General features: G+C 58.4%; 16 protein-coding genes across 16 annotated transcripts; 8 read left to right on the top strand and 8 right to left on the bottom strand.

The window, feature by feature from the left end:
* Positions 1-143: 143 nt before the first annotated feature.
* On the bottom strand, positions 144-701 carry LOC135288350 (scale keratin-like). Its single transcript, XM_064401704.1, has 2 exons — positions 670-701; positions 144-578 (listed from the first exon to the last, which is right to left on the bottom strand). The coding sequence occupies exon 2, from the start codon at positions 534-536 to the stop codon at positions 144-146; it is 393 nt and encodes a 130-aa protein (XP_064257774.1). The 5' UTR covers positions 537-578; positions 670-701.
* A 933-nt stretch (positions 702-1,634) lies between these two features.
* On the top strand, positions 1,635-2,027 carry LOC135288364 (scale keratin-like). The gene has a single exon (XM_064401736.1). The coding sequence runs from the start codon at positions 1,635-1,637 to the stop codon at positions 2,025-2,027; it is 393 nt and encodes a 130-aa protein (XP_064257806.1).
* A 1,451-nt stretch (positions 2,028-3,478) lies between these two features.
* Positions 3,479-3,871, bottom strand: LOC135288346 (scale keratin-like). Its single transcript, XM_064401701.1, has one exon. The coding sequence runs from the start codon at positions 3,869-3,871 to the stop codon at positions 3,479-3,481; it is 393 nt and encodes a 130-aa protein (XP_064257771.1).
* Positions 3,872-4,957: 1,086 nt separating this feature from the next.
* Positions 4,958-5,350, top strand: LOC135288354 (scale keratin-like). The gene has a single exon (XM_064401707.1). It carries the CDS (start codon positions 4,958-4,960, stop codon positions 5,348-5,350), a length of 393 nt encoding a protein of 130 aa, XP_064257777.1.
* A 1,394-nt stretch (positions 5,351-6,744) lies between these two features.
* On the bottom strand, positions 6,745-7,137 carry LOC135288353 (scale keratin-like). Its single transcript, XM_064401706.1, has one exon. It carries the CDS (start codon positions 7,135-7,137, stop codon positions 6,745-6,747), a length of 393 nt encoding a protein of 130 aa, XP_064257776.1.
* A 1,089-nt stretch (positions 7,138-8,226) lies between these two features.
* Positions 8,227-8,619, top strand: LOC135288342 (scale keratin-like). Its single transcript, XM_064401697.1, has one exon. It carries the CDS (start codon positions 8,227-8,229, stop codon positions 8,617-8,619), a length of 393 nt encoding a protein of 130 aa, XP_064257767.1.
* A 1,402-nt stretch (positions 8,620-10,021) lies between these two features.
* On the bottom strand, positions 10,022-10,414 carry LOC135288053 (scale keratin-like). The gene has a single exon (XM_064401338.1). It carries the CDS (start codon positions 10,412-10,414, stop codon positions 10,022-10,024), a length of 393 nt encoding a protein of 130 aa, XP_064257408.1.
* Positions 10,415-11,500: 1,086 nt separating this feature from the next.
* On the top strand, positions 11,501-11,893 carry LOC135288334 (scale keratin-like). The gene has a single exon (XM_064401690.1). The coding sequence runs from the start codon at positions 11,501-11,503 to the stop codon at positions 11,891-11,893; it is 393 nt and encodes a 130-aa protein (XP_064257760.1).
* Positions 11,894-13,290: 1,397 nt separating this feature from the next.
* LOC135288341 (scale keratin-like) lies at positions 13,291-13,683 on the bottom strand. The gene has a single exon (XM_064401696.1). The coding sequence runs from the start codon at positions 13,681-13,683 to the stop codon at positions 13,291-13,293; it is 393 nt and encodes a 130-aa protein (XP_064257766.1).
* A 1,081-nt stretch (positions 13,684-14,764) lies between these two features.
* On the top strand, positions 14,765-15,157 carry LOC135288333 (scale keratin-like). The gene has a single exon (XM_064401689.1). The coding sequence runs from the start codon at positions 14,765-14,767 to the stop codon at positions 15,155-15,157; it is 393 nt and encodes a 130-aa protein (XP_064257759.1).
* Positions 15,158-16,547: 1,390 nt separating this feature from the next.
* Positions 16,548-16,940, bottom strand: LOC135288339 (scale keratin-like). The gene has a single exon (XM_064401694.1). It carries the CDS (start codon positions 16,938-16,940, stop codon positions 16,548-16,550), a length of 393 nt encoding a protein of 130 aa, XP_064257764.1.
* A 1,076-nt stretch (positions 16,941-18,016) lies between these two features.
* LOC135288338 (scale keratin-like) lies at positions 18,017-18,409 on the top strand. The gene has a single exon (XM_064401693.1). The coding sequence runs from the start codon at positions 18,017-18,019 to the stop codon at positions 18,407-18,409; it is 393 nt and encodes a 130-aa protein (XP_064257763.1).
* A 1,405-nt stretch (positions 18,410-19,814) lies between these two features.
* LOC135288347 (scale keratin-like) lies at positions 19,815-20,207 on the bottom strand. Its single transcript, XM_064401702.1, has one exon. The coding sequence runs from the start codon at positions 20,205-20,207 to the stop codon at positions 19,815-19,817; it is 393 nt and encodes a 130-aa protein (XP_064257772.1).
* A 1,087-nt stretch (positions 20,208-21,294) lies between these two features.
* Positions 21,295-21,687, top strand: LOC135288343 (scale keratin-like). Its single transcript, XM_064401698.1, has one exon. It carries the CDS (start codon positions 21,295-21,297, stop codon positions 21,685-21,687), a length of 393 nt encoding a protein of 130 aa, XP_064257768.1.
* Positions 21,688-23,037: 1,350 nt separating this feature from the next.
* LOC135288356 (scale keratin-like) lies at positions 23,038-23,430 on the bottom strand. The gene has a single exon (XM_064401709.1). It carries the CDS (start codon positions 23,428-23,430, stop codon positions 23,038-23,040), a length of 393 nt encoding a protein of 130 aa, XP_064257779.1.
* A 1,083-nt stretch (positions 23,431-24,513) lies between these two features.
* LOC135288052 (scale keratin-like) lies at positions 24,514-24,906 on the top strand. Its single transcript, XM_064401337.1, has one exon. The coding sequence runs from the start codon at positions 24,514-24,516 to the stop codon at positions 24,904-24,906; it is 393 nt and encodes a 130-aa protein (XP_064257407.1).
* Positions 24,907-25,004: the final 98 nt, after the last annotated feature.

Genomic DNA, 25,004 nt, shown 5'->3' with positions numbered 1-25,004 from the left:
CTAGAGAGGCAGGGAGAGGGATGGTGGGCAGGCCCCAAGCAGACTGGGTATCACGGGCTGCAGGAGGCCAGGGCAGCTTGTGCAGAGCTCAACTTCTCCATGCTGGGCTGAGGCGGCCATGGGGGTTTGGGTTGGTGGTGGCTCTAGCAGGGCCCGCAGGTGTTCCAGAGCTTCTTGCTGTAGCGGGGCAGGACGCAAGGGCTGCAGGCGGGAGCAGCGTAGGCTCTGCCAAAGGTGCAGAGGCCCCCCGAGGCCTGGGTGGCGCCGGCGCCGTAGAGGCCGCCCAGCCCCAGGGAGCCGCCAAAGGCCGGTGCTCCGGAGGAGCCCACCACGGCCTGCTGGGGGAAGGAGCTGAGGATGGGGCCGGGGAAGGTGACCACCACGGGTGGTGGCTGGATGAAGGCAGAGGAGTCGGGGCACTGGCGGGCGCACAGCTCGTTGCAGCTCTCAGCGATGGGCTGGGGCACAGCCACGCTGGTTCTGGGGGGGCACAGGTCCGTGATGGTTTTCGGGGGGCACAGGTCGTAGCAGGACATCTTGGCGTGGGATCCGAGGGTGCTCTGCAAGAGAGGGCAGCCATGGAAGGAGAGCAGCACAGGGCAGCATGTGAGCCACAGATACCAGAGCTGGAGCAGGGAGTTGCGAGCAGAAGCGCTCGCACACTTACCCTTGTTCTGGAGGAGGAGAAGGTAGCCAGGGCAGTGCTTTGTCCAGTCTGGCCCAGGCAGGGCTTTTATAGCAGTCTGGGTATTGCTCAGCTCCAGCCAGGCCAATCTGCACAGGGGACACTCCCCGATGCTGCTGACACCAGGGCTGTGCAGCCCCTGCCCCTCCCTGAGTCAGCATCCCCCAGGTGCCAGCCCAGCACATCCCGCTGCCTAAGTAATCTTGTCATTCCTGCCACGTCACATCCTTGATAGCCTTGATTTCACCCAGGAATGGGCTCCAGGAATACCTGTCAGGGGCTGGAGTGTCAGGGGCTGGAGCCTCAGGGGCAGGAGTCACAGAAGCCTTTACCATGGAGAGGATGTGTGCATCACAGGACAGCCCACCCGAACCAGACGCCATCTACCAGCAGTCAATGCCCAGGGAACTCTGCCAGACTGGGGACAAATACCCCTCTTATCCATCCTGTGATACATGGGGCAGGAAAGAGAGATGTCCATCAGGCCCAGGCTGATTCTAGCCCTGCCTCATTCCTTTGAACATTTAAAGGTTTTCCTGGAGTCCAGTCCCGGATGAAATCCCTGTTATCAAGTATCTGACATGGCAGGAAGGACAAGATCTTTTGGGCAGCAGCAGGTGGTGGGCTGGCACCTGGGGGATGCTGACTCAGGGAGGGGCAGGGGCTGCACAGCCCTGGTGTCAGCAGCATCAGGGAGTGTCCCCTGTGCAGATTGGCCTGGCTGGAGCTGAGCAATACCCAGACTGCTATAAAAGCCCTGCCTGGGCCAGACTGGACCAAGCACTGCCCTGGCCACCTTCTCTTCCTTCAGAACAAGGGTAAGTGTGCGAGCGCTTTTGCTCGCGGCTCTCTGCTCCAGCACCAGCCCCTGTGGCTCGGGAGCTGCCGTGTGCTGCTCTCCTGCCATGGCTGCCCTCTTTTGCAGAGCACCCTCGGATCCCACACCAAGATGTCCTGCTACGACCTGTGCCCCCCGAAAACCAGCACGGACCTGTGCCCCCCCAGAACCAGCGTGGCTGTGCCCCAGCCCATCGCTGAGAGCTGCAACGAGCTGTGCGCCCGCCAGTGCCCCGACTCCTCTGCCTTCATCCAGCCACCACCCGTGGTGGTCACCTTCCCCGGCCCCATCCTCAGCTCCTTCCCCCAGCAGGCCGTGGTGGGCTCCTCCGGAGCACCGGCCTTTGGCGGCTCCCTGGGGCTGGGCGGCCTCTACGGCGCCGGCGCCACCCAGGCCTCGGGGGGCCTCTGCACCTTTGGCAGAGCCTATGCTGCTCCCACCTACAGCCCTTGCACCCTGCCCCGCTACAGCAAGAAGCTCTGGGACACCTGCAGGCCCTGCTAGAGCCACCACCAACAGCCCCAAACCCCCGTGGCTGCCTCAGCCCGGCATGGAGAAGTTGCGCTCTGCACAAGCTGTCCTGGCCTCCTGCAGCCCGTGACATCCAGTCTGCTTCGGGCCTGCCCTCCGTTCCTCTCCCTGCCTTTCCTGCCCTTCTTGGTACAATAAAGTTTTCCTGCATCTAATTTCTGTTTCTTTGCCTCCTTTTCTTAAGTAATGAAGACCCCTGGGCTTGGGGGTGTTCCAAGACTGTTAGGTTATTTGTTGATACTGGGTTGGCCACAGGGAATGGAAAATCTAAGAGGAAGGGGAAGGTGAAACAGAAGAGAGGATTAATTGTCAGAGTTTGAAGTGGACATGAAATTTAAATCAAAGTGGAAGTGGAAGGATATGAACTAGAACTGTGGGAACTGGTGAAGTTAGGAGACCGAGAACCAGGAGAAGGAGAATGAGACATAGGGTGAGATAAAGAAGGAGGAGAAGGAGGAGAGGGAACAGGAGGACAAAGACAGGGACAAGGAGCTCCAAGCACTCTGCCTCAAGACAGACAGATCCCCCTGCTTGCAGACCGTGAGACCAGGAGCTCTTACAGACCTGCAGTTGTGCTGGCAGACAGTGGGATCGGTAACGGAGCCGGGAGCCATCCCGGGGCAAAGGCTACCTGAGCTCCACCCCCTCTCTGATACCATGGCTCTGCTAAAGGACCTGGCACAGAAGTCTGAGAGAGACTTCCCCTTTACTCTTCTCTGTGCATTAAATTTCCTTATAATCAACTCTTTGTCCTTCCCCTACTATGTCTTAGTTTATCTTCCGTATACTTCTCAGATTACTTATTTCCCATCTTCTCTTTCCTCTTCTCCTTCATCACCTTCCTCTTGTCTTTCTTCTTCGCGTTCTCTTTCCTCTTTTTTTCCTCCTTCTCCTCCTTCCTCTTCTTCTCTTCAGCCTACTTCTCCTTCCCCTTGTCCTTCTCGTCCATCTCGTCCTTCTCATATTTCTTGTTCTTCTTCTTCTACTCCATCTCCTCCTTCTCGTAATCCAGCCCCTTCCCAACATTATGTATCTTTTGATTCAGTTTCAATTTGGGTTTAGTTTTGTTGTCCACATTACTGTCCTCTGTCCCTGTCCCTCAACAGTTTTACTTTCCCCTTTCCCTTCCATTTTCTATTGTCCATCACCATCAGAGCAACGACATTTCCCCTCCCACTCTTGGAATTCGCCCATACCCAGGGATAATCAAGACTTCAGAAAAGAAGGCAAATAGACAGGAGTTGGATGCAGGAAAATTTTTATTGTACCAAGAAAGGCAGAAAAGGCAGGGAGAGGGACAGTGGGCAGCCCCTAGGCAGGCTGAGTGTCACAGGCTGCAGGTGGCCAGGGCAGCTTATGCAGAGCTCAACTTCTCCATGCTGGGCTGAGGCGGCCACAGGGGTTTGGGGCTGTTGGTGGTGGCTCTAGCAGGGCCCGCAGGTGTCCCAGAGCTTCTTGCTGTAGCGGGGCAGGGCGCAAGGGCTGCAGGCGGGAGCAGCGTAGGCTCTGCCAAAGGTGCAGAGGCCCCCCGAGGCCTGGGTGGCGCCGGCGCCGTAGAGGCCGCCCAGCCCCAGGGAGCCGCCAAAGGCCGGTGCTCCGGAGGAGCCCACCACGGCCTGCTGGGGGAAGGAGCTGAGGATGGGGCCGGGGAAGGTGACCACCACGGGTGGTGGCTGGATGAAGGCAGAGGAGTCGGGGCACTGGCGGGCGCACAGCTCGTTGCAGCTCTCAGCGATGGGCTGGGGCACAGCCACGCTGGTTCTGGGGGGGCACAGGTCCGTGCTGGTTTTTGGGGGGCACAGGTCGTAGCAGGACATCTTGGTGTGGGATCCGAGGGTGCTCTGCAAGAGAGGGCAGCCATGGAAGGGGAGCAGCCGAAGGTAGCATGCCAGCCACAGGGGCTGGAGCAGGGAGCCGCGAGCAGAAGTGCTCGCACACTTACCCTTGTTCTGGAGGAGGAGAAGGTGGCCAGGGCAGTGCTTGGTCCAGTCTGGCCCAGGCAGGGCTTTTATAGCAGTCTGGGTATTGCTCAGCTCCAGCCAGGCCAATCTGCACAGGGGACACTCCCTGATGCTGCTGACACCAGGGCTGTGCAGCCCCTGCCCCTCCCTGAGTCAGCATCCCCCAGGTGCCAGCCCACCACCTGCTGCTGCCCAAAAGATCTTGTCCTTCCTGCCATGTCAGATACTTGATAACAGGGATTTCATCCGGGACTGGACTCCAGGAAAACCTTTAAATGTTCAAAGGAATGAGGCAGGGCTAGAATCAGCCTGGGCCTGATGGACATCTCTCTTTCCTGCCCCATGTATCACAGGATGGATAAGAGGGGTATTTGTCCCCAGTCTGGCAGAGTTCCCTGGGCATTGACTGCTGGTAGATGGCGTCTGGTTCGGGTGGGCTGTCCTGTGATGCACACATCCTCTCCATGGTAAAGGCTTCTGTGACTCCTGCCCCTGAGGCTCCAGCCCCTGACACTCCAGCCCCTGACAGGTATTCCTGGAGCCCATTCCTGGGTGAAATCAAGGCTATCAAGGACGTGACGTGGCAGGAATGACAAGATTACTTAGGCAGCGGGATGTGCTGGGCTGGCACCTGGGGGATGCTGACTCAGGGAGGGGCAGGGGCTGCACAGCCCTGGTGTCAGCAGCATCGGGGAGTGTCCCCTGTGCAGATTGGCCCGGCTGGAGCTGAGCAATGCCCAGCTTGCTATAAAAGCCCTGCCTGGGCCAGACTGGACCAAGCACTGCCCTGGCCACCTTCTCCTCCTCCAGAACAAGGGTAAGTGTGCGAGCGCTTCTGCTCGCGGCTCCCTGCTCCAGCCCCTGTGGCTCATGTGCTGTTCTGGGCTGCTCTCCTGCCATGGCTGCCCTCTTTTGCAGAGCACCCTCGGATCCCACACCAAGATGTCCTGCTACGACCTGTGCCCCCCGAAAACCAGCACGGACCTGTGCCCCCCCAGAACCAGCGTGGCTGTGCCCCAGCCCATCGCTGAGAGCTGCAACGAGCTGTGCGCCCGCCAGTGCCCCGACTCCTCTGCCTTCATCCAGCCACCACCCGTGGTGGTCACCTTCCCCGGCCCCATCCTCAGCTCCTTCCCCCAGCAGGCCGTGGTGGGCTCCTCCGGAGCACCGGCCTTTGGCGGCTCCCTGGGGCTGGGCGGCCTCTACGGCGCCGGCGCCACCCAGGCCTCGGGGGGCCTCTGCACCTTTGGCAGAGCCTACGCTGCTCCCGCCTGCAGCCCTTGCGTCCTGCCCCGCTACAGCAAGAAGATCTGGAACACCTGCGGGCCCTGCTAGAGCCACCACCAACAACCCCAAACCCCCGTGGCTGCCTCAGTCCAGCGTGGAGAAGTTGAGCTCTGCACAAGCTGCCCTGGCCTCCTGCAGCTCGTGACACCCAGCCTGCCTAGAGGCCGCCCACTGTCCTTCTCCCTGCCTTTTCTGCCTTTCATGCTACAATAAAGTTTTCCTGCATCCAATTTCTGTTTCTTTGCCTCCTTTGCCAAAACCACCAAGTTCCCAGGGATGGGAATATTCCAAGAGTGGGCGGGCAAGTCATATTTTTGGTATGACCAGGGGTAATAGAAAATGGAAGGGAAAGGGGAAAGTAAAACTGTTGAGGGACAGGCCCAGAGAACATTCATGCTGACAGGAAAATGAATCTAAAATGAAAACTGAATGAAAAAGTAGAAAATGTTGGGAAGGTGAAAGGAGATGGAGAAGAAAGAGACGAAGGAGTTGTAGGTAGAGAAGGGGGCGAAGGACATGAAGGAAAATGGGAAAGAGTAGTAGGATGAAGAGAAGGAGAAGAAGGAGGAGAAGTGGGATAAAAAGTGGAAAGAGAATGAGAAGAAGTATGACGAGAGGAAGAAGTATAAGAAGGAGAAGAGGAAAGAGAACATGAGAAACAAAGAGTTGGAGAAATATAAGGAAGGAAGAGAAAAGTGTAGAAACTGAAGTAGATGGAGTTGATTGCAAGGAAATTTAATGTACAGGGAAAAATGAGCGGGAACTTTCTCTGGTTTCTCTCCCTGATCTGTTAGCAGATCCATGGTGGCAGAGAGGGGCTGGAGCTCTGGTAGCCTTTGCCCCACAATGGCTCCCAGCTCTGTGGCCATCCCCAGTCTTTGCCAAAACAGCTGCAGGTTTGTGAGAGCTCTATTTCTCATAGCTAGCAAGCCAGGGGATCTGTCTCTCTTCAGGCAGACACCATGCAGCTCCTTCTCCTTGTCCTTCTCCTTCCTCTTCTCCTTCTCCTACTTCTCTGTCTCCTAACTCCACGAGTTGCTACAGCTATCCTTCATATCCTACCACTTCCACTTTGATTTCATTTTCATCTCCAATTTAACCTCCAAAGTTCCAGCCTCACTTCTGTATAACCTTCACCTCCCCCTACCACATTCCATTCCCTGTGGCCAACCCAGCATCACCAATTCCCCTCCCACTCTTGGAACACCCCCAAGCCCAGGGGGATTCAAAATTCCAGAAAAGGAGGCAAAGAAACAGGACTTCAATGCAGGAAAACTTTATTGTAGCAATATTGGCAGGAAAGGCAAGGAGAGGGATGGCGAGCAAGCCCCAGGCAGGCTGGGTGTCACGGGCTGCAGGAGGCCAGGGCAGCTTGTGCAGAGCTCAACTTCTCCATGCTGGGCTGAGGCAGCCACAGGGGTTTGGGGCTGTTGGTGGTGGCTCTAGCAGGGCCCGCAGGTGTCCCAGAACTTCTTGCTGTAGCGGGGCAGGACGCAAGGGCTGCAGGCGGGAGCAGCGTAGGCTCTGCCAAAGGTGCAGAGGCCCCCCGAGGCCTGGGTGGCGCCGGCGCCGTAGAGGCCGCCCAGCCCCAGGGAGCCGCCAAAGGCCGGTGCTCCGGAGGAGCCCACCACGGCCTGCTGGGGGAAGGAGCTGAGGATGGGGCCGGGGAAGGTGACCACCACGGGTGGTGGCTGGATGAAGGCAGAGGAGTCGGGGCACTGGCGGGCGCACAGCTCGTTGCAGCTCTCAGCGATGGGCTGGGGCACAGCCACGCTGGTTCTGGGGGGGCACAGGTCCGTGCTGGTTTTCGGGGGGCACAGGTCGTAGCAGGACATCTTGGCGTGGGATCCGAGGGTGCTCTGCAAAAGAGGGCAGCCATGGCAGTAGAGCAGCCCAGGGCAGCACATGAGCCACAGAGGCTGGGGCTGGAGCAGGGAGCCGCGAGCAGAAGCGCTCGCACACTTACCCTTGTTGTGGAGGAGGAGAAGGTGGCCAGGGCAGTGCTTGGTCCAGTCTGGCCCAGGCAGGGCTTTTATAGCAGTCTGGGTATTGCTCAGCTCCAGCCAGGCCAATCTGCACAGGGGACACTCCCTGATGCTGCTGCTGCTGACACCAGGGCTGTGCAGCCCCTGCCCCTCCCTGACTCAGCATCCCCCAGGTGCCAGCCCAGCACATCCCGCTGCCCAAGTGATCTTGTCATTCCTGCCACGTAAGTTACATTATCGCCAGGATGGCAATCAGGAATAGGCTCCAGGAAAACCTTTAATGGTCCAAAGGAGTGGGGCAGGGCTGGAATCAGCCCAGGCATGACAGACATCGGTGCTTCTTGCCCCATGTATCAGAGGGTGGACATGAGGTGTGTTTGTCCGCAGTCAGGCACATCTCCGTGGGCACTGAATGTGCACAGATGGTGTCGGATTCTAGTGGGCTGTCCTGTGATGAACAGATCCCCTCCATTCTGAAGGTTTCTGCCACTCCTGAACCGCATGCTGCAGCCCCTGACCAGTGTTCCTGGAGCTCATTCCTGGGTGAAATCAAGGACATCAAGAATCTCACATGGCAAGAATGACAAGATGGCTTGGGTAGCAGGATGTGCTGGGCTGGCACCTGGGGGATGCTGAGTCAGGGAGGGGCAGGGGCTGCACAGCCCTGGTGTCAGCAGTATCAGGAAGTGTCCCCTGTGAAGATTGGCCTGGCTGGAGCTGAGCAATACCCAGACTGCTATAAAAGCCGTGCCTGGGCCAGACTGGACCAAGCACTGCCCTGGCCACCTTCTCCTCCTCCAGAACAAGGGTAAGTGTGCGAGCGCTTCTGCTCGCGGCTCCCTGCTCCAGCCCCAGCCCCTGTGGCTCATGTGCTACCCTGGGATGCTCTCCTGCCATGGCTGCCCTCTTTTGCAGAGCACCCTCGGATCCCACACCAAGATGTCCTGCTACGACCTGTGCCCCCCGAAAACCAGCACGGACCTGTGCCCCCCCAGAACCAGCGTGGCTGTGCCCCAGCCCATCGCTGAGAGCTGCAACGAGCTGTGCGCCCGCCAGTGCCCCGACTCCTCTGCCTTCATCCAGCCACCACCCGTGGTGGTCACCTTCCCCGGCCCCATCCTCAGCTCCTTCCCCCAGCAGGCCGTGGTGGGCTCCTCCGGAGCACCGGCCTTTGGCGGCTCCCTGGGGCTGGGCGGCCTCTACGGCGCCGGCGCCACCCAGGCCTCGGGGGGCCTCTGCACCTTTGGCAGAGCCTACGCTGCTCCCGCCTGCAGCCCTTGCGTCCTGCCCCGCTACAGCAAGAAGCTCTGGGACACCTGCGGGCCCTGCTAGAGCCACCACCAACAGCCCCAAACCCCTGTGGCTGCCTCAGCCCAGCATGGAGAAGTTGAGCTCTGCACAAGCTGCCCTGGCCTCCTGCAGCCCGTGACACCCAGCCTGCCTGGAGCCTTCCCCCTGTCCCTCTCCCTGCCTCTCTTGCCCTTCTTGCTACAATAAAGTTTCCCTGCATTGAAGTCCTGTTTCTTTGCCTCCTTTTCTGGTGTTTTGAATCTCCCTGGGCTTGGGGGTGTTCCAAGAGTGGGAGGGGAATTGGTGATGCTGGGATAGGCACAGGGACTGGAATGTGGAAGAGAAAGGTGAAGGTTATACAGAAGATAGAATGGGACATGGGAGTTTAAAGAGGAAATTAAAAGGAAATCAAAGTGGACCTGGAAGGATAGCTGCGGCAACTTGTAGAGTTAGGAGACAGAGAAGTAGAAGAAAACTAGAGGAAGGAGAAGGACAAGGAGAAGGAGAAGGAGCTGCAAGGTGTCTGCCTGAAAAGAGACAGATGCCCTGGCTTGCTAGGTATGAGAAACAGAGCTCTCACAGACCTGCAATTATATTGGCAAAGAGTGGACTTGGTAACGGAGTTGGGAGCCATCCCGATGCAAAGGCTACTTGAGCTCTAGCCTCTCTCTGCCGCCATGGATCTGCTAACACATCTGGGAGAGAAACCAGAAAAAGTTCCCTCTCACTTTTCCCTGTACATTAAATTTCCTTGTAATCAACACCATCTCCTTCAGTTTCTACATCGTAGTCTTTCTTCTTTATATTCCTCTTACACCTTGTTTCTCATCTTCTCTTCCCTCTTCTCCTTCTTGTTCCCATTCTGGTCGTCTTTCTTCTTTACGTTCACTTTCCACTTCTTAACCCACTTCTCCTCCTTCTTCTTCTCTGTCGCTTCATCCTTCTTCTCCTTCCCCTTTTTCCTTTGCATCCTCCTCCTCCTTCTCCACCTTCTCCTCCACCTTTTTCTTCTCCTTCTCCATCCCCTAACCCTGCCCCTTCCCAAGATTCCCTCTGTTTTGATTCCATGTCTCTTTTCGTTCATTTTCTTCTCCACATTATTGTCGTCTGTACCTATGACTCGTCACTTTTACTTTGATCTTCCCCTTCCAGTTTCCATTGTCCCTGGCTATCCCAGCAACACCATTTACCCTCCCACTCTTGGAACTTCCCCAACCCGAAGGGACTTGCTGATTTTGGCAAAGGACGCAAAGAGACAGGAATTGAATGCAGGAAAATTTTATTGTAGCAATATTGGCAGGAAAGGCAGGGAGAGGGACAGTGGGCAGGCCCCAGGCAGGTTGGGTGTCACAGGTTGCAGAAGGCCAGCACAGCTTGTGCAGAGCTCAACTTCTCCATGCCGGGCTGAGGCAGCCACAGGGCTTTGGGGCTGTTGCTGGTGTCTCTAGCAGGGCCCGCAGGTGTCCCAGAACTTCTTGCTGTAGCGGGGCAGGACGCAAGGGCTGCAGGCGGGAGCAGCGTAGGCTCTGCCAAAGGTGCAGAGGCCCCCCGAGGCCTGGGTGGCGCCGGTGCCGTAGAGGCCGCCCAGCCCCAGGGAGCCGCCAAAGGCCGGTGCTCCGGAGGAGCCCACCACGGCCTGCTGGGGGAAGGAGCTGAGGATGGGGCCAGGGAAGGTGACCACCACGGGTGGTGGCTGGATGTAGGCAGAGGAGTCGGGGCACTGGCGGGCGCACAGCTCGTTGCAGCTCTCAGCGATGGGCTGGGGCACAGCCACGCTGGTTCTGGGGGGGCACAGGTCCGTGCTGGTTTTCGGGGGGCACAGGTCGTAGTAGGACATCTTGGCGTGGGATCTGAGGGTGCTCTGCAAGAGAGGGCAGCCATGGCAGGAGAGCAGCCCAAGGTAGCATGCAAGCCACAGGGGCTGGAGCAGGGATCCTGGAGCAGAAGCACTCGCACACTTACCCTTGTTGTGGAGGAGGAGAAGGTGGCCAGGGCAGTGCTTGGTCCTGTCCGGCCCAGGCAGGGCTTTTATAGCAGCCCCGGCATTGCTCAGCTCCAGCCAGGCCAATCTGCACAGGGGACACTCCCTGATGCTGCTGCTGCTGACACCAGGGCTGTGCAGCCCCTGCCCCTCCCTGAGTCAGCATCCCCCAGGTGCCAGCCCAGCACATCCTGCTGTCCAAGCTCTCTTTTCCTTCCTGCCACGTCAGATACTTGATAGCATGGATGGCACACAGGATGGTCTCCAGGAACTCCTGTCAGTCTCTGGAGCATCAGGGGCATGGGTGTCAGGAGCCTTCAGGATAGAGGGGTCTGTGCATCACAGGACAGCCCAGCAGTACCAGACCCCATTTGCCTGCTCTCAGTGTTCAGTGGGTTCCACGAGGCTGGGAAAAAAAGATTTCTCTGGTCAGGCCTGATCTTCCAAGGGAAAAGACTAAAACAATCCATCTGGCACAGGTGATTCCAGCCCTGCCCCACTCCTTTAGACCATTGAAGTCGTTCCCGGAGCCCATTCCTGGGTGCCATCTAACTATCAAGGATCTAACGTGGCAGGAATGACAAGATCACTTGCACAGCGGGATGTGCTGGGCTGGCACCTGGGGGATGCTGAGTCAGGGAGGGGCAGGGGCTGCACAGCCCTGGTGTCAGCAGCAGCAGCATCAGGGAGTGTCCCCTGTGCAGATTGGCCTGGCTGGAGCTGAGCAATACCCAGACTGCTATAAAAGCCCTGCCTGGGCCAGACTGGACCAAGCACTGCCCTGGCCACCTTCTCCTCCTCCAGAACAAGGGTAAGTGTGCGAGCGCTTCTGCTCGCGGCTCCCTGCTCCAGCCCTGGTCCCTGTGGCTCGGGTGCTGTCCCGGGCTGCTCTCCTGCCATGGCTGCCCTCTCTTGCAGAGCACCCTCGGATCCCACACCAAGATGTCCTGCTACGACCTGTGCCCCCCGAAAACCAGCACGGACCTGTGCCCCCCCAGAACCAGCGTGGCTGTGCCCCAGCCCATCGCTGAGAGCTGCAACGAGCTGTGCGCCCGCCAGTGCCCCGACTCCTCTGCCTTCATCCAGCCACCACCCGTGGTGGTCACCTTCCCCGGCCCCATCCTCAGCTCCTTCCCCCAGCAGGCCGTGGTGGGCTCCTCCGGAGCACCGGCCTTTGGCGGCTCCCTGGGGCTGGGCGGCCTCTACGGCGCCGGCGCCACCCAGGCCTCGGGGGGCCTCTGCACCTTTGGCAGAGCCTACGCTGCTCCCGCCTGCAGCCCTTGCGTCCTGCCCCGCTACAGCAAGAAGCTCTGGAACACCTGCGGGCCCTGCTAGAGACACCACCAACAGCCCCAAAGCCCCGTGGCTGCCTCAGCCCAGCATGGAGAAGTTGAGCTCTGCACAAGCTGCCCTGGCCTCCTGCAGCTCGTGACACCCAGCCTGCCTGGGGCCTGCCCATTGTCCCTCTCCTTGCCTTTCCTGCCAATATTGCTACAATAAAGTTTTCCTGCATTCAATTCCTGTCTCTTTGCCTCCTTTGCCAAAATCAGCAAGTCCCTTCGGGTTGGGGGAGTTCCAAGAGTGGGAGGGTAAATGGTGTTGCTGGGATAGCCAGGGACAATGGAAACTGGAAGGGGAAGATCAAAGTAAAAGTGACGAGTCATAGGTACAGACGACAATAATGTGGAGAAGAAAATGAAAGAAAAGGGACATGGAATCAAAACACAGGGAATGTTGGGAAGGGGTGGGGTTAGGGGATGGAGAAGGAGAAGAAAAAGGTGGAGGAGGAGGTGGAGAAGGAGGAGGAGGATGCAAAGGAAAAAGGGGAAGGAGAAGAAGGATGGAGCGACAGAGAAGAAGAAGGAGGAGAAGTGGGTTAAGAAGTGGAAAGTGAATGTAAAGAAGAAAGACGACCAGAATGGGAACAAGAAGGAGAAGAGGGAAGAGAAGATGAGAAACAAGGTGTAAGAGGAATATAAAGAAGAAAGACTACGATGTAGAAACTGAAGGAGATGGTGTTGATTACAAGGAAATTTAATGTACAGGGAAAAGTGAGAGGGAACTTTTTCTGGTTTCTCTCCCAGATGTGTTAGCAGATCCATGGCGGCAGAGAGAGGCTAGAGCTCAAGTAGCCTTTGCATCGGGATGGCTCCCAACTCCGTTACCAAGTCCACTCTTTGCCAATATAATTGCAGGTCTGTGAGAGCTCTGTTTCTCATACCTAGCAAGCCAGGGCATCTGTCTCTCTTCAGGCAGACACCTTGCAGCTCCTTCTCCTTGTCCTGCTCCTCCCTCTCCTTCTTCTCCTACTTCTCTGTCTCCTAACTCCACGAGTTGCCGCAGCTATCCTTCCAGATCCACTTTGATTTCCTTTTCATCTCCTCTTTAAACTCCAATGTCCCATTCTATCTTCTGTATAACCTTCACCTTTCTCTTCCACATTCCAGTCCGTGTGCCTATCCCAGCATCACCAATTCCCCTCCCACTCGTGGAACATCCCGAAGCCCAGGGAGATTCAAAACGCCAGAAAAGGAGGCAAAGAAACAGGACTTCAATGCAGGGAAACTTTATTGTAGCAAGAAGGGCAAGAGAGGCAGGGAGAGGGACAGGGGGAAGGCTCCAGGCAGGCTGGGTGTCACGGGCTGCAGGAGGCCAGGGCAGCTTGTGCAGAGCTCAACTTCTCCATGCTGGGCTGAGGCAGCCACAGGGGTTTGGGGCTGTTGGTGGTGGCTCTAGCAGGGCCCGCAGGTGTTCCAGAGCTTCTTGCTGTAGCGGGGCAGGACGCAAGGGCTGCAGGCGGGAGCAGCGTAGGCTCTGCCAAAGGTGCAGAGGCCCCCCGAGGCCTGGGTGGCGCCGGCGCCGTAGAGGCCGCCCAGCCCCAGGGAGCCGCCAAAGGCCGGTGCTCCGGAGGAGCCCACCACGGCCTGCTGGGGGAAGGAGCTGAGGATGGGGCCGGGGAAGGTGACCACCACGGGTGGTGGCTGGATGAAGGCAGAGGAGTCGGGGCACTGGCGGGCGCACAGCTCGTTGCAGCTCTCAGCGATGGGCTGGGGCACAGCCACGCTGGTTCTGGGGGGGCACAGGTCCGTGCTGGTTTTCGGGGGGCACAGGTCGTAGCAGGACATCTTGGTGTGGGATCCGAGGGTGCTCTGCAAGAGAGGGCAGCCATGACAGGAGAGCAGCACCAAGCAGCTCCGGAGCCACAGGGGCCAGGGCTGGAGCAGAGACCTGCGAGCAGAGGCACTCAGACACTTACCCTTGTTCTGGAGGAGGAGAAGGTGGCCAGGGCAGTGCTTGGTCCAGTCTGGCCCAGGCAGGGCTTTTATAGCAGCCCTGGCATTGCTCAGCTCCAGCCAGGCCAATCTGCACAGGAGACACTCCCTGCTGCTGCTGACACCAGGGCTGTGCAGCCCCTGCCCCTCCCTGAGTCAGCATCCCCCAGGTGCCAGCCCAGCACATCCCGCTGTGCAAGTGATCTTGTCATTCCTGCCACGTCAGATCCTTGATAGCCTTGATTTCACCCAGGAGTGGGCTCTAGGAGCACCTTTAATGATCCAAAGGTATGGGGCAGGGCTGGAATCACCTGGGCCAGATGGATTGCTCTCCTCTTTGCCCTTAGATGATCCGGCCTAACCAGGGAAATCTTTTATCCCAGCCTCGGGGAACCCATTGAGCACTGACAGCAGGCAGATGGGATCTGGTTCTGCTGGGCTATTCTCTGATGAACAGATCCCCTCCATGCTTCAGACTCCCAACACTCCCAGGCCACATACTCCAGCCCCTGACATGTGTTCCTGGTGTCAATTCCTGGGTGACATCCTGACACTCAAGTCCCTCACATTGAAAGAAGGACAAGAGTTCTTGGACAGCGGGATGTGCTGGGCTAGCACCTGGGGGATGCTGACTCAGGTGGGGCAGAGGCCGCACAGCCCTGGTGTCAGCAGCATCAGGGAGTGTCCCCTGTGCAGATTGGCCCGGCTGGAGCTGAGCAATGCCGGGGCTGCTATAAAAGCCCTGCCTGGGCCAGTCTGGACCAAGCACTGCCCTGGCCACCTTCTCCTCCTCCAGAACAAGGGTAAGTGTGCGAGTGCTTCTGCTCGCAACTCCCTGCTCCAGCCCTGGCATCTGTGGCTCACATGCTGCCCTGTGCTGCTCTCCTGCCATGGCTGCCCTCTCTTGCAGAGCACCCTCGGATCCCACACCAAGATGTCCTGCTACGACCTGTGCCCCCCGAAAACCAGCACGGACCTGTGCCCCCCCAGAACCAGCGTGGCTGTGCCCCAGCCCATCGCTGAGAGCTGCAACGAGCTGTGCGCCCGCCAGTGCCCCGACTCCTCTGCCTTCATCCAGCCACCACCCGTGGTGGTCACCTTCCCCGGCCCCATCCTCAGCTCCTTCCCCCAGCAGGCCGTGGTGGGCTCCTCCGGAGCACCGGCCTTTGGCGGCTCCCTGGGGCTGGGCGGCCTCTACGGCGCCGGCGCCACCCAGGCCTCGGGGGGCCTCTGCACCTTTGGCAGAGCCTACGCTGCTCCCGCCTGCAGCCCTTGCGCCCTGCCCCGCTACAGCAAGAAGCTCTGGGACACCTGCGGGCCCTGCTAGAGCCACCACCAACAGCCCCAAACCCCCGTGGCTGCCTCAGCCCGGCATGGAGAAGTTGAGCTCTGCACAAGCTGCCCTGGCCTTCTGCAACCTGTGACACCCAACCTGCCTAGGGGCCTCCCCACTGTCCCTCTCCCTGCCGTTCCTTCCCTTCTTTGTACAATAAAAATTTTCCTGCATCCAATTCTTGTCTCTTTGCCTCCTTTGCCAGAATGAGAAAGTCCCCTGCGGTGGGGGGGTTTCCAAGAGTGGGAGGGTAAATGGTGTTGCTGGGATAGCCAGGGACAATGGAAAATGGAAGGGGGAGGGCATATTAAAAGTGGTGAGGGACAGGTACAGAGGACAGTAACTTGGACAAGAAAATGAAAACAAAATGGACACGGAATCAAAACATAGGGAATGTTGGGAAGGGGAAGGGTTAGGAGAAGGAGGAGAAGGAGAAGAAGGAGGAGAGGTAGGTGAAGGTGGAGGAGGAGGAGGAGGATCCAAAGGAAAAGGGGAAGGAGAAGAAGAATGAACCAAAGGAGAAAAGGAAGGTGGAGAAGGCGTATAAGAGGGGAAAAGAGAATGTGAAGAAGAGAGACCAGAGAAAGGAGAAGAAGGAGAAGAGGAAAGAGAAGATGAGAAACGAAGAGTAGGAGAAACATAAAGAAGTCGAAAAAGTAGAGACTGAATGAGATGGAGCTGATGACATGGAAATTTAATGTACAGGGAAGAGTGAGGGGGAAGTCTGTCTCTGATTTCTGTCCCAGGTCCTTTAGCAGAGCTATGGTGGCAGAGAGGGGCTGGAGCTCTGGTAACCGTTGCACTGGAATGGCTTCTAGCTCCTTGGGCAAGGGCACTCTTTGCCAGCATAACTGCATGTCTGTGAGAGCCCTGGGTCTCATGGTCAGCAAGGCGGGGGATCTGTCTGTCTTGAGGCAGAGTGCTCGGAGCTCCTTGTCCTTGTCCTTCGCATTCTTCTCTGTCTCCTAACCTCACCAGTTCCCACAGTTCTCCTTTGAATCTTTCCACTTCCACTTTGTTTTCATTTTCATCTCCACTTTAACCGCACATGTCCCTTCCCCACATCTGTATGACCTTCCTATTCCCCTACCACATTCCATTTTTGGTGGCCATCCCAGCATCACAAATTCCCCTCCCACTCTTGGAACATCTCCAACCCCAGGGAGTTCATGACTCCAGAAAAGGAGGCAAAGAAACAGGAATTCAATGCAGGAAAACTTTATTGTTGCAAGAGGGGCAGGAGAGGTAGGGAGAGGGACAGGGGGCAGGGCCCAGGCAGGCTGGGTACCACAAGCTGCAGGAGGCCAGGGCAGCTTGTGCAGAGCTCAACTTCTCCATGCTGGGCTGAGGCAGCCACGGGGGTTTGGGGCTGTTGGTGGTGGCTCTAGCAGGGCCCGCAGGTGTCCCAGAGCTTCTTGCTGTAGCGGGGCAGGACGCAAGGGCTGCAGGCGGGAGCAGCGTAGGCTCTGCCAAAGGTGCAGAGGCCCCCCGAGGCCTGGGTGGCGCCGGCACCGTAGAGGCCGCCCAGCCCCAGGGAGCCGCCAAAGGCCGGTGCTCCGGAGGAGCCCACCACGGCCTGCTGGGGGAAGGAGCTGAGGATGGGGCCGGGGAAGGTGACCACCACGGGTGGTGGCTGGATGAAGGCAGAGGAGTCGGGGCACTGGCGGGCGCACAGCTCGTTGCAGCTCTCAGCGATGGGCTGGGGCACAGCCACGCTGGTTCTGGGGGGGCACAGGTCCGTGCTGGTTTTCGGGGGGCACAGATCGTAGCAGGACATCTTGGTGTGGGATCCGAGTGTGCTCTGCAAGAGAGGGCAGCCATGACAGGAGAGCAGCACAAAGCAGCTCCGGAGCCACAGGGGCCAGGGCTGGAGCAGAGACCTGCGAGCAGAAGCACGCAGACACTTACCCTTGTTCTGGAGGAGGAGAAGGTGGCCAGGGCAGTGCTTGGTCAAGTCTGGCCCAGGCAGGGCTTTTATAGCAGCCCTGGCATTGCTCAGCTCCAGCCAGGCCAATCTGCACAGGAGACACTCCCTGCTGCTGCTGACACCAGGGCTGTGCAGCCCCTGCCCCTCCCTGAGTCAGCATCCCCCAGGTGCCAGCCCAGCACATCCCGCTGTGCAAGTGATCTTGTCATTCCTGCCACGTCAGATCCTTGATAGCCTTGATTTCACCCAGGAATGGGCTCCAGGAGCTCCTTTAATGATCCAAAGGTATGGGGCAGGGCTGGAATCACCTGGGCCAGATGGATTGCTCTCCTCTTTGCCCTTAGATGATCCGGCCTGACCAGGGAAATCTTTTTTCCCAGCCTCGGGGAACCCATTGAGCACTGACAGCAGGCAGATGGGGTCTGGTTCTGCTGGGCTATTCTCTGATGAACAGATCCCCTCCATGCTGCAGGCTCCCAATACTCCCAGGCCACATACTCCAGCCCCTGACATGAGTTCCTGGTGTCAATTCCTGGGTGCCATCCTGACACTCAAGTCCCTCACATCGAAAGAAGGACAAGAGTGCTTGGACAGCAGGATGTGCTGGGCTGGCACCTGGGGCATGCTGACTCAGGTGGGGCAGGGGCTGCACAGCCCTGGTCAGCAGCAGCAGCATCAGGGAGTGTCCCCTGTGCAGATTGGCCCGGCTGGAGCTGAGCAATGCCGAGGCTGGTATAAAAGCCCTGCTTGGGCCAGACTGGACCAAGCACTGCCCTGGCCACCTCCTCCTCCAGAACAAGGGTAAGTGTGCGAGCGCTTCTGCTCCAGGCTCCCTGCTCCAGCCCCTGTGGCTTGCATGCTACCTTGGGCTGCTCTCCTGCCATGGCTGCCCTCTCTTGCAGAGCACCCTCGGATCCCACACCAAGATGTCCTGCTACGACCTGTGCCCCCCGAAAACCAGCACGGACCTGTGCCCCCCCAGAACCAGCGTGGCTGTGCCCCAGCCCATCGCTGAGAGCTGCAACGAGCTGTGCGCCCGCCAGTGCCCCGACTCCTCTGCCTTCATCCAGCCACCACCCGTGGTGGTCACCTTCCCCGGCCCCATCCTCAGCTCCTTCCCCCAGCAGGCCGTGGTGGGCTCCTCCGGAGCACCGGCCTTTGGCGGCTCCCTGGGGCTGGGCGGCCTCTACGGCGCCGGCGCCACCCAGGCCTCGGGGGGCCTCTGCACCTTTGGCAGAGCCTACGCTGCTCCCGCCTGCAGCCCTTGCGCCCTGCCCCGCTACAGCAAGAAGCTCTGGGACACCTGCGGGCCCTGCTAGAGCCACCACCAACAGCCCCAAACCCCTGTGGCCGCCTCAGCCCAGCATGGAGAAGTTGAGCTCTGCACAAGCTGCCCTGGCCACCTGCAGCCTGTGACACCCAACCTGCCTAGGGGCCTCCCCACTGTCCCTCTCCCTGCCGTTCCTTCCCTTCTTGGTACAATAAAAATTTTCCTGCATCCAATTCTTGTCTCTTTGCCTCCTTTGCCAGAATGAGAAAGTCCCCTGCGGTGGGAGGGTTTCCAAGAGTGGGAGGGTAAATGGTGTTGCTGGGATAGCCAGGGACAATGGAAACTGGAAGGGGAAGATCAAAGTAAAAGTGACGTGGCACAGGTACAGAGGACAATAACGTGGACAAGAAAATGAAAGCAAAATGCACACGGAATCAAAACATAGGGAATGTTGGGAAGGGGCAGGGTTAGGCAAAGGAGAAAGAGAAGAAAAAGGTGGAGGAGAAGGTGGAGAAGGAGGAGGAGGATGCAAAGGAAATAGGGGAAGGAGAAGGACGATGAAGCCAAGGAGAAGAGGAAGGAGGAGACGCGGGATAAGAAGTGGAAAGTGAACGCAAAGAAGAAAGACAACAGGAAGGAGATGAAGAAGGAGAAGAGGGAAGAGAAGATGAGAAACAAGGTGTAAGAGGAATATAAAGAAGAAAGACTACGATGTAGAAACTGAAGGAGACGGAGTTGATTACAAGGAAATTTAATGTACAGGGAAAAGTGAGAGGGAACTTTCTTTGGTTTCCCTCCCAGATCTGTCAGCATGTCCATTGTGGCAGAGAGAGGCTAGAGCTCAAGTAACCTTTGCATCGGGATGGCTCCCAACTCCATTACAAGTCCACTCTTTGCCAATATAATTGCAGGTTTGTCAGAGCTCTTTTTCTCATAGCTAGCAAGCCAGGAGATCTGTCTCTTTTCAGGCAGACACCTTGTAGCTCCTTCTCCTTGTCTTTGTCCTGCTCCTTCCTCTCCTTCTTCTCCTACTTCTCTGTCTCCTAACTCCAAGAATTGCCACAGCTATCCTTCCAGTTCCATTTTGATTTCCTTTTCATCTCTAATTTATCCTCCAATGTCCCATTCTATCTTCTGTATAACCTTAACCTTTCTCTTCCACATTCCAGTCCCTGTGCCTATCCCAGCATCACCAATTCCCCTCCCACTCTTGGAACACCCCCAAGCCCAGGGAGATTCAAAACACCAGAAAAGGAGGCAAAGAAACAGGACTTCAATGCAGGGAAACTTTATTGTAGCAAGAAGGGCAAGAGAGGCAGGGAGAGGGACAGGGGGAAGGCTCCAGGCAGGCTGGGTGTCACGGGCTGCACGAGGCCAGGGCAGCTCGTGCAGAGCGCAACTTCTCCATGCTGGGCTGAGGCAGCCACGGGGGTTTGGGGCTGTTGGTGGTGGCTCTAGCAGGGCCCGCAGGTGTCCCAGAACTTCTTGCTGTAGCGGGGCAGGACGCAAGGGCTGCAGGCGGGAGCAGCGTAGGCTCTGCCAAAGGTGCAGAGGCCCCCCGAGGCCTGGGTGGCGCCGGCGCCGTAGAGGCCGCCCAGCCCCAGGGAGCCGCCAAAGGCCGGTGCTCCGGAGGAGCCCACCACGGCCTGCTGGGGGAAGGAGCTGAGGATGGGGCCGGGGAAGGTGACCACCACGGGTGGTGGCTGGATGAAGGCAGAGGAGTCGGGGCACTGGCGGGCGCACAGCTCGTTGCAGCTCTCAGCGATGGGCTGGGGCACAGCCACGCTGGTTCTGGGGGGGCACAGGTCCGTGCTGGTTTTCGGGGGGCACAGGTCGTAGCAGGACATCTTGGTGTGGGATCCGAGGGTGCTCTGCAAGAGAGGGCAGCCATGGCAGGAGAGCAGCCCAGGGCAGCACCCGAACCACAGATGCCAGGGCTGGAGCAGGGAGCCGCGAGCAGAAGCGCTCGCACACTTACCCTTGTTGTCGAGGAGGAGGAGGTGGCCAAGGCAGTGCTTGATCCAGTCTGGCCCAGGCAGGGCTTTTATAGCAAGCTGGGCACTGCTCAGCTCCTGCTGGGCCAATCTGCACAGGGGACACTCCCTGATGCTACTGCTGCTGCTGCTGACACCAGGGCTGTGCAGCCCCTGCCCCTCCCTGAGTCAGCATCCCCCAGGTGCCAGCCCAGCACATCCCGCTGCCCAAGCCATCTTGTCATTTCTGCCACGTCAGATCCTTGATAGCCTTGATTTCACCCAGGAATGGGCTCCAGGAGCTCCTTTAATGATCCAAAGGTATGGGGCAGGGCTGGAATCGCCTGGGCCAGATGGATTGCTCTCCTCTTTGCCCTTAGATGATCCGGCCTGACCAGGGAAATCTTTTTTCCCAGCCTCGGGGAACCCATTGAGCACTGACAGCAGGCAGATGGGGTCTGGTTCTGCTGGGCTATTCTCTGATGAACAGATCCCCTCCATGCTGCAGGCTCCCAATACTCCCAGGCCACATACTCCAGCCCCTGACATGTGTTCCTGGTGTCAATTCCTGGGTGCCATCCTGACACTCAAGTCCCTCACATCGAAAGAAGGACAAGAGTGCTTGGACAGCAGGATGTGCTGGGCTGGCACCTGGGGCATGCTGACTCAGGTGGGGCAGGGGCTGCACAGCCCTGGTGTCAGCAGCACCACGGAATGTCCCCTGTGCAGATTGGCCCGGCTGGAGCTGAGCAATGCCGGGGCTGCTATAAAAGCCCTGCCTGGGCCAGACTGGACCAAGCACTGCCCTGGCCACCTTCTCCTCCTCCAGAACAAGGGTAAGTGTGCGAGCGCTTCTGCTCCAGGATCCCTGCTCCAGCCCCTGTGGCTTGCATGCTACCTTGGGCTGCTCTCCTGCCATGGCTGCCCTCTCTTGCAGAGCACCCTCGGATCCCACACCAAGATGTCCTGCTACGACCTGTGCCCCCCGAAAACCAGCACGGACCTGTGCCCCCCCAGAACCAGCGTGGCTGTGCCCCAGCCCATCGCTGAGAGCTGCAACGAGCTGTGCGCCCGCCAGTGCCCCGACTCCTCTGCCTTCATCCAGCCACCACCCGTGGTGGTCACCTTCCCCGGCCCCATCCTCAGCTCCTTCCCCCAGCAGGCCGTGGTGGGCTCCTCCGGAGCACCGGCCTTTGGCGGCTCCCTGGGGCTGGGCGGCCTTTACGGCGCCGGCGCCACCCAGGCCTCGGGGGGCCTCTGCACCTTTGGCAGAGCCTACGCTGCTCCCGCCTGCAGCCCTTGCGTCCTGCCCCGCTACAGCAAGAAGCTCTGGGACACCTGCGGGCCCTGCTAGAGCCACCACCAACAGCCCCAAACCCCTGTGGCTGCCTCAGCCCAGCATGGAGAAGTTGAGCTCTGCACAAGCTGCCCTGGCCTCCTGCAGCCTATGACACCCAGCCTACCTGGGGCCTGCCCACCGGCCCTCTCTCTGCCTTTCCTGCTCTTCGGGGCTCAATAAAATTTTCCTGCATTGAATTTCTGTTTCTTTGTCTCCCTTTCTGGCGTCTTGAATGCCCCTGGGGATGGGGGAATTTTCATGAGTGTGAGGGGAACTTGTGTTGGGGGGTGGCCAAGTCAATGGGAAACAGAAGTAGAACCAGATGGCAAAAGATAAGTGGGTAGGGTCAGAGGTGGGTAATGTGGAGAAGAAAATGAAATCTTGAAGGAAGGGAATCAGAAGATAAAGGATTGTGGGAAAATTTTGTCTTTGAGCAAGGAAGAAAAGGAGAAGGAAAAGTAGGTAAGGACAAGTACAAGGACAAGGAGAAGAGAAAACAGAATATGAGACACAAGGTGACAAAAAATACAAAAAACGAGAGAGAGAAAAAGAAAGAGAAAGATTGAAAGACAAAGAAAAATAGAGAGAAGGGGCTGATGGCAGTGAAATATAACATATAGGGCATAGTGATGGCTAGTTTCTCTCTTATTTCAATCCCTGGTCCCTTATCAGAGCCAAGGTTGATACAGAGAGGCTGGATTCTGACAGCCTTTGCCCTTGCATGGCTTCCAGCTCTGGGGACATTCCTACTCATTGCCAGCTGAGTTGCAGGTCTGTAAAGGACTGTGGTGTCACGGCCAGTGAGCAAGGGATCTGTCTGTCTTCTGGCAGACACCTTTCAGCTGCTTGTCCTTGTCCTTGTCCTTGTCCTTGTCCTTGTCCTTGTCCTTGTCCTTGTCCTTCTCCTTCTCCTTCTCCTTCTCCTTCTCCTTCTCCTTCTCCTTCTCCTTCTCCTTCTCCTTCTCCTTCTGCTTCCATGAAATTTTCCCATTTCTTTCCTTTATATCCGTCCACTTCCACTGTGATGCCATTTCCTTCTCCACTTTAACCGCCAATGTAGCATTCCCAATTCTATTTTACTGTGGCTTTCCCCTTCCATTTTCAGTTTTCCCAGCAACACCACTTCCCCTCACACTCCCAGAATTCCCCATCCCCAAAGATCTTCATGACTCAGGAAAAGAAGGCAAAAAGAGAGGAGTTGGATGCAAGAAAATTTTATTGTGCCAAGAAGGGCAGGAAAGGCTGGGAAAGGGACGGCAGGCCGGATGTCACGGGCCGCAGGAGGCCAGGGCAGCTTGTGCAGAGCTCAACTTCTCCATGCTGGGCTGAGGCAGCCACGGGGGTTTGGGGCTGTTGCTGGTGGCTCTAGCAGGGCCCGCAGGTGTCCCAGAACTTCTTGCTGTAGCGGGGCAGGACGCAAGGGCTGCAGGCGGGAGCAGCGTAGGCTCTGCCAAAGGTGCAGAGGCCCCCCGAGGCCTGGGGGGCGCCGGCGCCGTAGAGGCCGCCCAGCCCCAGGGAGCCGCCAAAGGCCGGTGCTCCGGAGGAGCCCACCACGGCCTGCTGGGGGAAGGAGCTGAGGATGGGGCCGGGGAAGGTGACCACCACGGGTGGTGGCTGGATGAAGGCAGAGGAGTCGGGGCACTGGCGGGCGCACAGCTCATTGCAGCTCTCAGCGATGGGCTGGGGCACAGCCACGCTGGTTCTGGGGGGGCACAGGTCCGTGCTGGTTTTCGGGGGGCACAGGTCGTAGCAGGACATCTTGGTGTGGGATCCGAGGGTGCTCTGCAAAAGAGAGGGCAGCCATGACAGGAGAGCAGCCCAGGGCAGCTCCCGAGGCACAGGGGCCAGGGCTGGAGCAGAGAGCCGCGAGCAGAAGCGCTCGCACACTTACCCTTGTTGTGGAGGAGGAGAAGGTGGCCAGGGCAGTGCTTGGTCCAGTCTGGCCCAGGCAGGGCTTTTATAGCAGTCTGGGTATTGCTCAGCTCCAGCCAGGCCAATCTGCACAGGAGACACTCCCTGATGCTGCTGACACCAGGGCTGTGCGGCCCCTGCCCCTCCCTGAATCAGCATCCCCCAGGTGCCAGCCCAGCACATCCTGCTACCCAAAAGATCTTGTCCTTCCTGCCACGTCAGATACTTGATAGCCCAGATGGCACCCTGGAATGGGCTCCAGGAACAACTTTAATGTCCCGAAGTGATGGAACAAACCTGGAATCAGCCAGGACTGATGGACATCTCAGTCCTTCCCCCATGTTTTTCAGGAAGGATATGAGGGGTGTTTGAGGCCTGTTTGGAAGAGCTCCATGGGCACTTACAGCAGGCAGATGAGGTCTGGTTGTAGTGGGCTGTCCTGTGATGCACACATCCCCTCCCTCATGAAGGCTCCTACCACTCCTGACCTACATGTTCCAGCCCCTGACAGGAATTCCTTGAACCCATTCCTGTGTGCCATCCCAGCTATCAAGGATCTGACATGGCAGGAATGACAAGATCACTTGGGCAGCGGGATGTGTTGGGGTGGCACCTGGGGGATGCTGACTCAGGGAGGGGCAGGGGCTGCACAGCCCTGGTGTCAGCAGCAGCAGCATCAGGGAGTGTCCCCTGTGCAGATTGGCCTGGCTGGAGCTGAGCAATACCCAGACTGCTATAAAAGCCCTGCCTGGGCCAGACTGGACCAAGCACTGCCCTGGCCACCTTCTCCTCCTCCACAACAAGGGTAAGTGTGCGAGCGCTTCTGCTCCAGGCTCCCTGCTCCAGCCCCTGTGGCTCAGGTGCTGCCCTGGGCTGCTCTCCTGCCATGGCTGCCCTCTTTTGCAGAGCACCCTCGGATCCCACGCCAAGATGTCCTACTACGACCTGTGCCCCCCGAAAACCAGCACGGACCTGTGCCCCCCCAGAACCAGCGTGGCTGTGCCCCAGCCCATCGCTGAGAGCTGCAACGAGCTGTGCGCCCGCCAGTGCCCCGACTCCTCTGCCTTCATCCAGCCACCACCCGTGGTGGTCACCTTCCCCGGCCCCATCCTCAGCTCCTTCCCCCAGCAGGCCGTGGTGGGCTCCTCCGGAGCACCGGCCTTTGGCGGCTCCCTGGGGCTGGGCGGCCTCTACGGCGCCGGCGCCACCCAGGCCTCGGGGGGCCTCTGCACCTTTGGCAGAGCCTACGCTGCTCCCGCCTGCAGCCCTTGCGTCCTGCCCCGCTACAGCAAGAAGTTCTGGGACACCTGCGGGCCCTGCTAGAGCCACCAGCAACAGCCCCAAACCCCTGTGGCTGCCTCAGCCCAGCATGGAGAAGTTGAGCTCTGCACGAGCTGCCCTGGCCTCCTGCAGCCCGTGAC

Source organism: Passer domesticus, chromosome 32 (genome assembly GCF_036417665.1).
Source record: "Passer domesticus isolate bPasDom1 chromosome 32, bPasDom1.hap1, whole genome shotgun sequence".
NCBI lineage: Eukaryota > Metazoa > Chordata > Aves > Passeriformes > Passeridae > Passer > Passer domesticus.
The sequence above is the reverse complement of the archived record's forward strand: the minus strand, read 5'-3'. Positions and strand labels throughout refer to the sequence as shown.